A 12886-nucleotide genomic window follows, 5' to 3' on the forward strand; every position below is an offset into this window, starting at 1 on the left:
TATTGAAATATTGAACACGCATAGCTCTAAACAGACAAAAAATTATTACTAACAAAGCTAACAAAATATTGTGCATAAAGAGCATACATTGGAACTCTTTGACGAATAAGGATATTTCATTATTTGGCAAACGGGATGACAAGAATAATCCTCCGTCCTTTGGCCGTGGGTATAAACATAGGCCTAAATATTGCAACAAAAACTTCAAGCATGAGGTAATTAGGCAAGTTTGCCCAAATCCTGTTTTATAAAGAAATTTCGTGGCATCATTACCTACTTTTGATTTTATGCTTTGGCTTTCCGCCAAGCCAACAGGCAGGATGATTTCCTAAATGCTTAGCCCTGCCTTTATGGACAGATCAAAGAAGGCGCTCTCCCAAAAAGCAAAAATAATTACAAATAATACATATGCATGACCATGCTTACAGATGTATACTTATCTCACATCACATACCCCTGCAAACATTTTTTTATAATTTTGGAAGAGCATTCGTCCCCGTAATAAATATAACAATCTTCTGGGAGCTGTTTACGCAATTGTTCTTCCGTATAAGTCACAAAACACTCTTCTTTGATGGCATTGGACAATCTATTGAGTGTGCGGATGTTAAAGCAACTTTTCGTCACGATTCTCTTACAACCCATTGCGTTATAATCGTCCATATGACTCGCGAAACACTCTTCTAGGTTATCATTGGACAATCCATTGGATGTGCAGAAGTTTTAGCAACTTTTCGCGACGGTTATTGAGCCACCCATTGTGTTATAATCGTCCAGAAGATTTGTTTATAAATCGCCTGGGTTAACTTTTCGCGATTGTCTTTATTTTCATGACTGATGCGTTTAGGACTTGCACTGAATTATGTTATTCGATGTTTTGTTTTGAGTGGACATCTTCCACAACACCAAACAGAATTCTCACTTGGTTTATATGACAATTGGTACTTAGTATGGCGAATATGACAACTAATGCAAAAAACAAATTTTTTAACAAGTTACAACTAATGCAAAAAAAATTTTTGTTTTGAATTTTTTCGAAGTTTTCGATGAACAACTTAATGTTGATATGCTATTTTGGATCTTCTAACCGAATAACGTGCAACTCTTTTAAAACCATATTTAATAAATATTCCATAACACTTATTTGTTACTCGCCCAGTAGAGTTATGCGCAACTATTCCCGGAGAGTATTTTATTAATCCTCCAACACATTCATTTATTACTCGTCCACACGATTCTAAGATCTTCCAAGACTCTTCTGACTTCCTCTTTAGTAACTCATGTGGAAGACTAGCTGAACACTCTTCCTGAAAATTCTTTTGAGGCCACAAATCCTCACGACGGTGGAATCGTCTACGACTCTTAGACGAGCTCGTCCGTAACCTTAATCTAGAAGATTCACGGAAGATTGTTTGACAATCCAAAATGTTTGCCGGGACGCATTCAAGTACAAATATGCATGTGTAGGTAGCTGCGTTAATTGTATGTTAATATCTATGGCATCTGAAAAATACAACAACATTGCTCATGTGAGTGTCTTAATAGACCACAAACGAAAGAAAACCCCTTAATGAAGAGCTAATTTTTGCCAACAGCATTTAATGTGGCACTTTTCTCATTTGTCCATTCCAGCAGCAAAAAGTTGATGTTCTTCGTATTTTATGATAATGATACTAATGAGTGTTGAAGTAAAGCACAATGGGGCTGAAGTACATTACTATGTGTTTGGCAGGAGAAACTTTTATGATAACCTCCAACTTAGCATTGGGGGGTTAGTAATCTCGTAATACCATTTAAAACACCTGGAAATTGTGGTCTAAGGTTGTATAAAGCAAAAGAAGAAACTAACCATTACATCCTGTACTAAAATACGGTAGGAAAGGAGAAAAATGTCATTGCAGACAGTGGGGGTTTTATGCCTGCATATTGAATTTATTTGTAGAACACCCGCAAAGTATAGGCTCAGCATTGACCAAAAGAAGAAGTTTCATGTTAAGTTATAGTATATAGGTGGACAAAGCCAGCTCCGCTGCGACCCTTTTCACTCTCTTATTTTATCTGAGCCCCATACTGGCACGGTCAGGAAATAAGTCCTGTTCGGGGGTCCTGTTACGTCCATACAGACATTTTGTCCCAATTTGGATATCGTATTGGTGCTCTATAGGTGCTCTCTGTATACCTTCATTTGAGCCTTATATTGCAATGGTCGGAAAATACGTCCGGTATGGGGTTATTTTTGAGGGTGAGGCGGACCCCATATATCTGATTCATGCTCTAGTCTCAAATATCTTGAATTTGAGTCCCATGTTGCCATTATTGGTTTATATTTCCATTTAGTGGCCTTTGGAGGTGACATGGCCCTCCTAGATATCCCACCCTAAACAAAGAAAGCAAATTTCTGTTTTTGAATTATTACAAAAGAAACAAAAATCGCTTAAATCGCCCCACCCATCTCCGAGATCTGGCATTTTTGAAAATAGGGTAAGGGGAGGGTCCGCCCATATAGGCGGATCCGCCGATTTAGGGTCTTAGGCTCAAAAAAGCCACACTTATCCGATTTTGCCGAAATTTGGGACAGTGAGTTGTGTTAGTCCAGTCGACATTCTTCTCACGATTCAAGGTCTTTGGCCCATAACAGGCGCATTTATTGTCAGATTTCACCGAAATTTAGGGCAGTGAGTTGTGTTAAGTCCTTCAATGTAATTCTTAGATTTGGCTCAGATCAGTTCAGGTTTGGATATAGATGCCATATAGACCGATCTCTCGATTTAGGGTCTTAGGCACTTAAAAGGGGCATTTATTGTCGGATGTCGCCGAAATTTGAGACAGTGAGTTATGTTAGGTCAGTCGACATCCTTTTTCAATTTGGTTCAGATCGGTCCATAGACCGATTTTGCCAATTTTGCCAAAATTTGGGAAATTGAGTTGTGTTAGATCAGTCGACTTCCATATTCAATTTCGCCCAGATCAGTTCAGTGTCCCATAAAGGGCGCATTTTTTGTCCGATTTCGCCGAAATTGGGGACAGTGAGTTGTGTTATGTCCTTCGAAATCCCTCTTCAATTTGGCCTAGATCAGTCCAGATATGGATATAACTGGTCCCATAAAAGGCACATTCATAATCCGATTTCGTTGAAATTTGACACAGTGACTTATGTTAGACTATTCGACATCCCTGTCGTATATGGTCCAAATCGGACCATATTTCTATATAGCTGCTTTGGGGGCATAAATTATCCATTTTTAACCGGATTACGACGAAAAGTGTGAATCTAAAGTTCGGCCCTGCCGAATTTAACGCCTTTTTACTTGTTTTTATTATTTTTTTTTTTTTTTGAATTGGTTATGTACATTTTTAAAGATCCGCAATTTGAAGGCAAAAGGTGTACTCTAACACCAAAAATTATTTTTAATTCCTTTTTTAGGATGGGGCGGAGGGGGATTCCCCTCTGATACATCCTTTCATCCCCGACGCTAAGACCCAAACGCTAATACCCAAACGATAATTTATTTGTATCCTTTCGCGATATATATTATCAGCTGAACGGCAGGACGTGACCCAGATACTTAAATCCGTACATCGTTATTAGATTCGAACTCTACTGTCATACACCTTTCTTTTAATTCCCATATTATCTCGATCGAACTGCACGTCCTGTTTAAGGATATTTTGAGGGTGGGCCGGTCCCGGACTCTGTCAAATGTGTATTCCAGATGCGTAGTCAACTCCCAAAAAACTTTCATTTGATACCCATTTTGTGACGTTGGATATTCATGCCCCGCAGGCACCTTGGACCAAATTCTTATAACAGATGTGTACTCAACTCCCACATACCTTTCATTTGATATCCATATTGCCCCAATCAGACACCAAGGAACAATTTTTTAAATCACTTTTAAATACCTTTCATTTGATATCCATATTGTCCCAATTGGTAAATAGGTCCTGCTGGGAGGTTGTTGCGGGTAAGGAGGCCCTCAGACACCAAGAAATAAATATTTATTTCAGATTTGTACTCTACTTTTAAATACCTTTCATTTGATACGCATATTGCCCAAAGCGGTAAAAGTGTCCTGTTGGGTGGGCCCCCCCCTGACATTTGTATGCCAAGTTCGTACTCTTCTATTAAATACCTTTCATTTTATGGCTTTTTGGGTTTAAGGAAGGGCGTTGCCCCAGGTTATTTGACCTCTAATTTTATACCAATTTCATGTTTTTAGGATACCATAAGGAGGTATGCAAAAATTCGCTTAAATCGAGAAGCGAGATCTGGCGTTTTGGAAAATTTGGGAAAGGGGGAGGGTCCGTCCCCCTTTGGATATCAAAAATGTAGTACCCTTCCTTCACCGGGAGTTCAAACTCTACCATCTATGAAAATTTCATGAAAATCGGTTCAGCCCTTTTTGAGTCTATACGGAAGAGCGGAACAATTTAATTTTTATATAATAGAGATAACCGATATGCCTGGACATTCGCAGACTATTTAATTCTTAAAACTGGCTGGTGGGTTCATGCGGACAAATTACTTACTTGCTTCTTCTTTGTTCTTATTAACTAAATTGTTGAAATATTCTATGGTATTCTTTGATTCATTCAACTAATTGTCAGTCAGCTCGAGGAGTCCATTACAACTCACTATTCCCATTTCCAATGAAATCTGAAATATGTATTGGGCGGGCCTCTCACAACTCACCACATTAAATTTCATCGAAATTAGATAATAATTGCACCTTTAAAGAGTACAAAACCATAACTCGGCAGATAAAGATCTATAAAGGGGGAAATGAAGTCGCTTGCCCACTGTGCTTTGGACAGTGCGGCTTTACCACAACAGCTTGTGTACAAATACTTGCATGTGTGTCACATATTTATTTTAATGTTGTTGACAATTGCAATTAACAGCTAATCACACACCAATTAGAGATAATCATGCCAACGATCCAAACTTTGGCACACAATGTTGCATAGAATTGGGGGAGGCCATAAGGCCTTAATGACACCTCCTTGGGGGCACCTGCAACATGTAAAAGACATAAAGGAAAGCCTCAAAAAGCGCACATAAAACAGCCTATCATTAAAATCTTTGGACATTGTTTTGAATGAAAATGAAGTCGATGAGCATTGAGTGGTGTTGGTGTTGATGATGATGGATGGCACGTGCCCTTAGGGAATTGATAGATTACACCAATTTTTATATTTAATAATTGGCATATATTTAAGAATGGCCATCTCTTTGGCAATTTTATACTTATACTTCATTCTCTTCCGTTCTCTCTTTCTCGTTCTCCTTGCAGGATACTGGCCCTTGGGCTTTACGTGGTGCAACATTTATGTAACCTGCGACGTGATGGCCTGTTCGTCCAGCATACTGCACATGTGTTTCATCAGTTTGGGCCGCTACCTGGGCATACGCAACCCATTGGGCTCACGGCATCGCTCCACCAAACGTTTAGCCGGCATGAAAATAGCCATAGTCTGGCTGATGGCCATGATTGTGTCCAGCTCCATAACCGTATTGGGTAAGTTTGTCTGATTGTTTACATAACGACCGCCGTGGACCCTAGTACTCGTACAAACATATGTGGATGGTACATAATAATGTCCTCGTTTAACATTGTATTCCTTGGAAACAAAAACACAAAAAAATCCAAGGAAAACAATGGCGGAAATGTTATGGCTAACTGAGATGAGCCGTTTACAACCCCATTGTCCCTGTGCCAGATGAGGCTCTATTCTTTCGTGTGGCAATTAATTACTCCAAATGACTTATTTCGCAATAAATTAACATTGTTGTTGTCCTTTCTTTTCTCTCTCTCTCGCTCTTTGTTTCCCTAGGTCTGGTCAATGAGAAAAACATCATGCCTCAGCCCAATGTTTGCGTTATAAACAATCGAGCCTTTTTCGTATTTGGCTCACTGGTGGCATTCTACATACCCATGGTCATGATGGTCATCACGTACGCTCTCACCATACCGCTGCTTCGAAAGAAAGCTCGCTTTGCTGCCGAGCATCCGGAAAGCGAATTATTTCGTCGGTAAGTCCGTCTTTGTCATTGTCGTATTTTAAATGAGTTTTTCATCATAAAATTGGCCGTCAAAAGCTTAAAAAGAAAAGGAAAAACATTTGTTGACTCCTGCGTGCTAAAGTTGACGTTAATTGTTCAATTGAAGCCATAAAAGAGTGACCTGCCGTATGTAGTGTGGAATGTAGTGTGGCCATAAAGGTCAAGGTGTTGTAAAAAAGTCCTTTACCCTGAGAAAATATGCTCAAATCAAGGATGAATCATATTCGTTGTCATATTCATGACCTTGTTATCCCCCTCAAAATCTTGTTGAAGAACAATCGAAACACAGTAGATATGTTCGCGTACTTTGACAGTAAAAATTTGCAGTACAGTAATAACAGCCATTAGTCTGTTTTGCTATTTATTTGAATTAAATTGAGGTGGTTTTCATAAAATAACTGTGTGCGAAGGCCACCGCAAAGGTTAGAATTTCCGCCTATGTCACCGAATGCCTGGTTTAAAATCTCGGCGAGAACATCAGAAGAATGTTTAGCGGTGATTATCCTTTTACTAATGCTGGCTACATAGGTATCTTACTTACTTTAATTGGCTATGACAGATCATTTGTTCCACTAGCCAAACGTAGAATAGCATTCCAAGCGCCTCGATCTCAGACACCAAGTTTCGAGGTGTCTCCCACCACTTGATCTTTCCATCGGGCTTTTGGTCAGAGTAATTGTAATTTCACGAGGACGGGTTACTGGCCCAACGCCCCACATGGGTTTTGTGGAATCTCACATGTATCCCCTGCGAGGTGCTTGCTCCAAGATCCAGCCGCCCATTACCTGAGAATAGACGCTGATGTTGGCCAATGATTTAAAGGCGCCAATAATTCGCCTTGTCATCTCGAGTATCATTGGCACTCAGTATTTAAGAAAGAGTCACTGAGACCCTCCTCTCGAAATCGCTCACTGCCCGCGGTCGCATTTGCAGCTACTGCGCATAACAACAAAGCTTTCCACTATCCGCAACCTGTGGACGCACCCGGTAGCTCTCAGCTAAGCTGATAACACAAATCGGGGCTCAAAGTTCCAGCCTGTGTGGTGCTCATAGTTATCCCATGTCGGATGGGATGAAAAATATATATGGGAGCTATATCTAAATCTGATCCGGTTTTTTTCAAATCAATAGAAGACCTAAGAAGTGACTTGTGCAAAATTTCATGACAATCGGTCGCAACTAATGCGACCCGTACCTTGATTACAAGAATACATGGACAGATGGGCATAGCCAAATCGAATCAGGAAGTGACACTAAGCCGATCGGTATATTTATCAATGGGTCTACCTCGTCTTCTTCTTCTTCTTAGCGTTGCAAACAAATGCACAAAGTTATAATACCCTGTACCACAGTGGTGGTGTAGGGTATAAGGAGCATTGATATATGACGCTTAGGTCGCTGAAGGGGTATTGTTGCACACACATATACACACAAATATAAATTAAATGCTGCTTGGCAATCAATTTATTGCTTCAAGAGATCTTGAAATTATTCGATACATTTGGAAAAATATTATATGATGCCATTTTAATTAAGAAATTTTTAAAAATACGTTTCAAATTAAATCCATTTTTGGTCATTCGATATTTTGACTTGAATTTTTGCCATATTTTGTTGTTGTCTTCTTACAGCTTGGGTGGCCGTTTCACAATACGGCCGCAACACTCGCAGCAGCAATTGCAAATGCACAGTAGTTTTAGCAATAATTCTAGTTTTAGCAAATACTGCATTGGCGGCGCAGGCGGCAGTGGAGTCGGCATGGGAGGCGCCAGTGAGTACGAGAAACAACCCACGGCTGCCCATCGTTCCAATTCGGCGAATTTTTCGAATGGCAATAACAGCAATTGCGGTGGCTCTGGTCCTCTGACGCCTACCGGTAACAGCACGTCCAATAGCTGCCGGGCAAGTTTTCGCAGTGGAATCTTGCGCCATTCATCTTCATCATCTTTTCGCAACAAGACGAGCAATTTTAAAGTCATGGTATCAACAACGGCTGCCAGTGGCAGCGGCACGCTCAGTGGAGTTGGTGGGGGCAGTGGCAGCAACAGTTTCTCAAACAATGATAAACGACGCATATCACTCCATCATGCCCACCAAACAGCATCCACACATCAGGATACTGCAAACTATTGGCGTTCATCGCATGCTGGTAATGCGAATCTAATGGATAGGTAAGTCAAAAACACAAATACACTGAAGGAAAAAAACTGGAAATTACAAGATCTCTTAAAAAAACATTTTTCTTTATTTACTTATGATGCAGGTAAACATCATTTTGATCAAGAGTAATGACCCAGTCGGACAAAGTCTGCTTGGACATGGGCAAATTCAAGTTCTTTCGCTTGCTTCATAATGGAAAATATTTTTTTTAATTGGATTTTTCTTTTTACACCTTAGCTAATTGAAGTTTAATAAGACTTGGAAAAAACTTTTCTACGTTCTATAGCCTAGCACTAACTTTGACTTTCCGCCCGAACAACTGTCATAACGCATTTAAAAAAAAAAACAGGAAAGAAGAAGTACTGAGTTTTATAATAAAAACAAGTAAAAAGGCCTTAAGTTCGGCCGGGCCGAACTTTGGATACCCACCACCTCGGGTGTATATGAAATCCACCTTTCGTCAAAATCCGGTGAAAAATGCATAACTTATGCCCCATAGTAGCTATATCGAAATATGTTCCTATTTGAACCAAATACTAATAATATCGGTCTATACGGCAGCTATATCCACCGGGCCGGGCCGAACTTTGGATACCCACCACCTCGGGTGTATATGAAATCCACCTTTCGTCAAAATCCGGTGAAAAATGCATAACTTATGCCCCATAGTAGCTATATCGAAATATGTTCCTATTTGAACCAAATACTAATAATATCGGTCTATACGGCAGCTATATCCAAATGTGGACCGATTTGGGCCAAGTTGCAGAAACATTTCGAAGAGCCTTACACAACTCACTGTCCAAATTTCGGCGAAATTGAACAATAAATGCGTCTTTTATGGCCATAACTCCTTAAATCGAAATATCGAGATATCGATCTATATGTCAGCTAAATCCATATCTAGACCGATCTGAGCCATATTGCAGAAGAATGTCGAATGGCCTAGCGCAACTCACTGTCCCAAATTTTTTGCAAAATCGGACAATAAATGCGCCTTTATGGGCGCAAGACCCTAAATCGGCGGATCGGTCAATATGGCAGCTTTATATAAATCGTAATCAATCTGGGCCAAATTGAGAAAGGATGTCGACTGGCCTAACATAACCCACTGTCCCAAATTTCAGCAAAATCGGATAATAAATGTGGCTTTTATGGGCCAAAGACCCTAAATCGGCGGATCGGTCTATACAAGATATAGTCGGATATAGCCCATCTTCGAACTTAACCTGCTTATGAACAAAAAAAGAATCTGTGAGAAGATTCAGCTCAATATCTCTATTTTTAAAGACTGTAGCGCAATTTCAACAGACAGACGGATAGACGGACGGACATGGCTAGATCGTCTTTGCTTTTTACGCTGATCAAGAATATTTGTACTTTATAGGGTGGGAAATGGATATTTCGATGTGTTGCAAACGGAATGGCAAAATGAATATACACCCATCCTTCGGTGGTGAGTATAAAAATAGCTACATGTCGCTGCTTCGGTTTAAATTTCACTTCAATTGAAAGTCAATGTATTGGCCAAAAGCCAAAAAAGCCAAAAAGTAATTGCGGATTCTTCATATAGTCGGCGTTGACAAATTTTTTCAACGGCTTGTGACTCTGTAATTGCATTCTTTCTTCTGTCTTATGAGCTGTTACTTTTAGCTTGCTTTAGAAAAAAAGTGTAAAAAAAGTATATTTGATTAAATTCATTCTAAGTTTTATTTAAAATGCATTTACTTTCTTTTAAATAATCCGCAATTACTTTTTGGGCAACCAATAATTAAATGCTCACGAAATGGGCACCAATCAACTCTGATTCAAGGCTGTTGTCTATGCTGTGTGGTTATTTGAGTTCTGTTTGTGTTCCTGCAAACAATATAGTCGGTCAGATTTCGCAATAATTTAACAAGAATTTTAGCTGTGAATGAAGTCCGTACAAAGCTTATGACGCAAAGATTGCAAAGAAATCTCACAACTTAGAAACTAAGGGACTATGTCAAACTTAAATTTTGACATAATAATTAAATGCCATTCAAAGAGTTTTAGCCTATTTGATACTTAAAAATGTTGGCCTTCCAGGATATCAGGCATTCATAACAGAAGATGCTTACTAAGTTACTTGTCTGTCACAAACACATTTGACCCATTAGCCGAACTCTCAATTTCTGACACCTAGTTTCGAGATGTCTTTCTCCACTGGTGTCTCCATAGGAAAGGCTGGGTATAGGGTATCAATCGGTCAGCTTTGTCCGACTTTTTTCCAGCAAACATGTCTAACATTTTTTTATAAATATTAAATTGGTGGAAAGTTTGATTTGCCTCAAAAAAAAAAAGAAAAAACAAAAATCGCCACAAATCTCTGTTAGCTATTTTGTTAATACTTCAAAACTTTTTGTTCACGGTTTGGAATTTGTTGATATTGCTTTGCCCACGAATTCCCCGAAACTCATCAAGAGGGTACTTAGTGATGGAATTTTAACTTGAATGATTTTTCTTATTTTGTTTTAAATCTAATTTCCCATGTTTTTTCTACCCTCCACCATAGGATAGGGGTATACTAATTTCGTCAATCTGCTTGTAACACCTCGAAATATGCGTCTGAGACCCCACAAAGTATATATATTCTTGATCGTCATGACATTTTAAGTCGATCTTGCCATGTCCGTCCGTCTGTCCGCCCGTCCGTCAGTGCACAAATGCTTTTTATTAGTGTGGGTCGGTTGGGATTGTAAATGGGCCAAATCGATCTGCTGTGGTATAGCTGCCATATAAACCGATCTTGGGTCTTGACTTCTTGAGCCTCTAGAGGGCGCAATTCTCATCCGATTTGGCTGAAATTTTGCATGAAGTGTTTTTGTTATAACTACCAATAACTGTGCTAAGTATGGCGCAAATCGGTACATAACCTGATATAGCTGCCATATAAACCGATCTTGGGTCTTGACTTCTTGAGCCTCTAAAGGGCGCAATTCTCATCCGATTTGGCTGAAATTTTGCATGAAGTGTTTTTGTTATAACTTCCAATAACTGTGCTAAGTATGGCGCAAATCGGTACATAACTTGATATAGCTGCCATATAAACCGATCTTGGATCTTGACTTCTTGAGCCTCTAAAGGGCGCAATTCTTGTCTGATTTGACCAAATTATGCACGTGATGTTTTGGTATTACTTCCAATAAACTGTGCTAAGTATGGCGCAAATCGGTTCATAACCTGATATAGCTGCCATAAAAACCGATCTGGAATCTTGACTTCTTGAGCCTCTAAAGGGCGCAATTCTCATCCGATTTGGCAGAAATTTTGTACAACGGCTTCTCTCATGACCTTCAACATACGTGTCTAATATGGTCTAAATCGATCAATAGCTTAGTACAGCTCCCATATAAACCTATCTCCTGATTTTGCTTCTTGAGCCCCTACAAGGCGCAATTCGTATTCGAATGAACTGAAATATTACACAATGACTTCTACAATGTTCAGGATTCATTTATGGTCCGAATCGGACTATAACTTGATATATCTCCAATAGCATAACAGTTATTATTCAATACTCTTTGTTTGCCTAAATAGAGACATAGAGCGCATAGAACTCGACAAATGCGATTTATGATGGAGGGTATATAAGATTCGGCTCGGCCGAACTTAGCGCGCTCCGACTTGATTTTTTTTTTTCAAATCATTTCAATGTCACTATAAAATTTCAGGTAAAGTGTCGATGGTTGTCCAAATTCAGCAAATACTAGACTTTTAATTAACACTAGCAACACCTGCAAAAAAGTTTTCAATAAAACGTAACGTCCTGCTCGCTTACAATCACTGGATAAGCTAAAGTTTTTAGTACTTAGCTCGGTTTTTGTAATTTAAACACCCAACTTTTAGTTGTAGTTACAAATGCCGTCATAAATTAACAATTCAACGGCTACGTAAGCCACCATTGCGTTATAGTGGTAGCCACCAAGGCAAAGTTTCGATCATTCTAGTGGTGGGGGGGACATGGAGAGAGGGGATATTGAAAACCACAGACTTTGCTCAATGCCGCCGATGTGCTTAATATTATAGCTGATATTAGTGTTGGTATTTTGGGGGAGTGATGGAGGGGAAGGTTACGGGGTTTTGGTTGTAAATAACATCAGCACCACAACAACAACAACAACTCGGGAAAGCATTCCAATAACAAATATTACCCTCATTTGGCAGAGTAAAAATTTTATATGGCAATTCCCTAGTAAAATGTTGTACTTGAACTATGCCCCCGTATTGGTCTACTCTCGACTGCATGGGTAAGACTTATTTGCTACATTCTGGGTCAGAGTAATTGGCTACCAAACCATCATGCCTCGAAAAAAATCAGACTGAACTCTGGTTAATGAAAACTAAAATATGTTGGTATAAACAACAACATAATATACGATAAAGAAGGGACATTAAATCGGAGTGGAAACTTAAGATTTCTTTCGAACTTTTTTAATATTTTATACTCTGCCTGATTTTAGTTTATACTAAGCACTACAATTGCATTAAATAAACTGTAGATGCTTTAACTGGCAGTTAAAGCATCTACTGATGGCTGAATTCACCTATTCTGGGTGCCGGGCCACAAATATATCCCAGGTAATTGTAAAGCGGACGAGCTTGCGAGACCAGGAACTATATTCCAGGGATGCTGGAATA

At 39.3% G+C, this 12886-nt stretch overlaps 1 protein-coding gene across 7 annotated transcripts in view; it reads left to right on the top strand.

The window, feature by feature from the left end:
* Positions 1–12886, top strand: part of LOC106095634 (5-hydroxytryptamine receptor 2A) — a 149999-nt gene that overhangs the window by 107192 nt on the left and 29921 nt on the right. For all 7 annotated transcript variants that reach the window (XM_013262911.2, XM_013262913.2, XM_013262910.2 and 4 more), the window contains 3 exons: positions 5295–5519; positions 5836–6034; positions 7696–8235. In XM_013262911.2, the coding sequence (XP_013118365.2) occupies positions 5295–5519; positions 5836–6034; positions 7696–8235 (964 nt within the window). The remainder of the gene's footprint in view (positions 1–5294; positions 5520–5835; positions 6035–7695; positions 8236–12886) is intronic.

Source organism: Stomoxys calcitrans, chromosome 2, assembly GCF_963082655.1.
Source record: "Stomoxys calcitrans chromosome 2, idStoCalc2.1, whole genome shotgun sequence".
NCBI lineage: Eukaryota > Metazoa > Arthropoda > Insecta > Diptera > Muscidae > Stomoxys > Stomoxys calcitrans.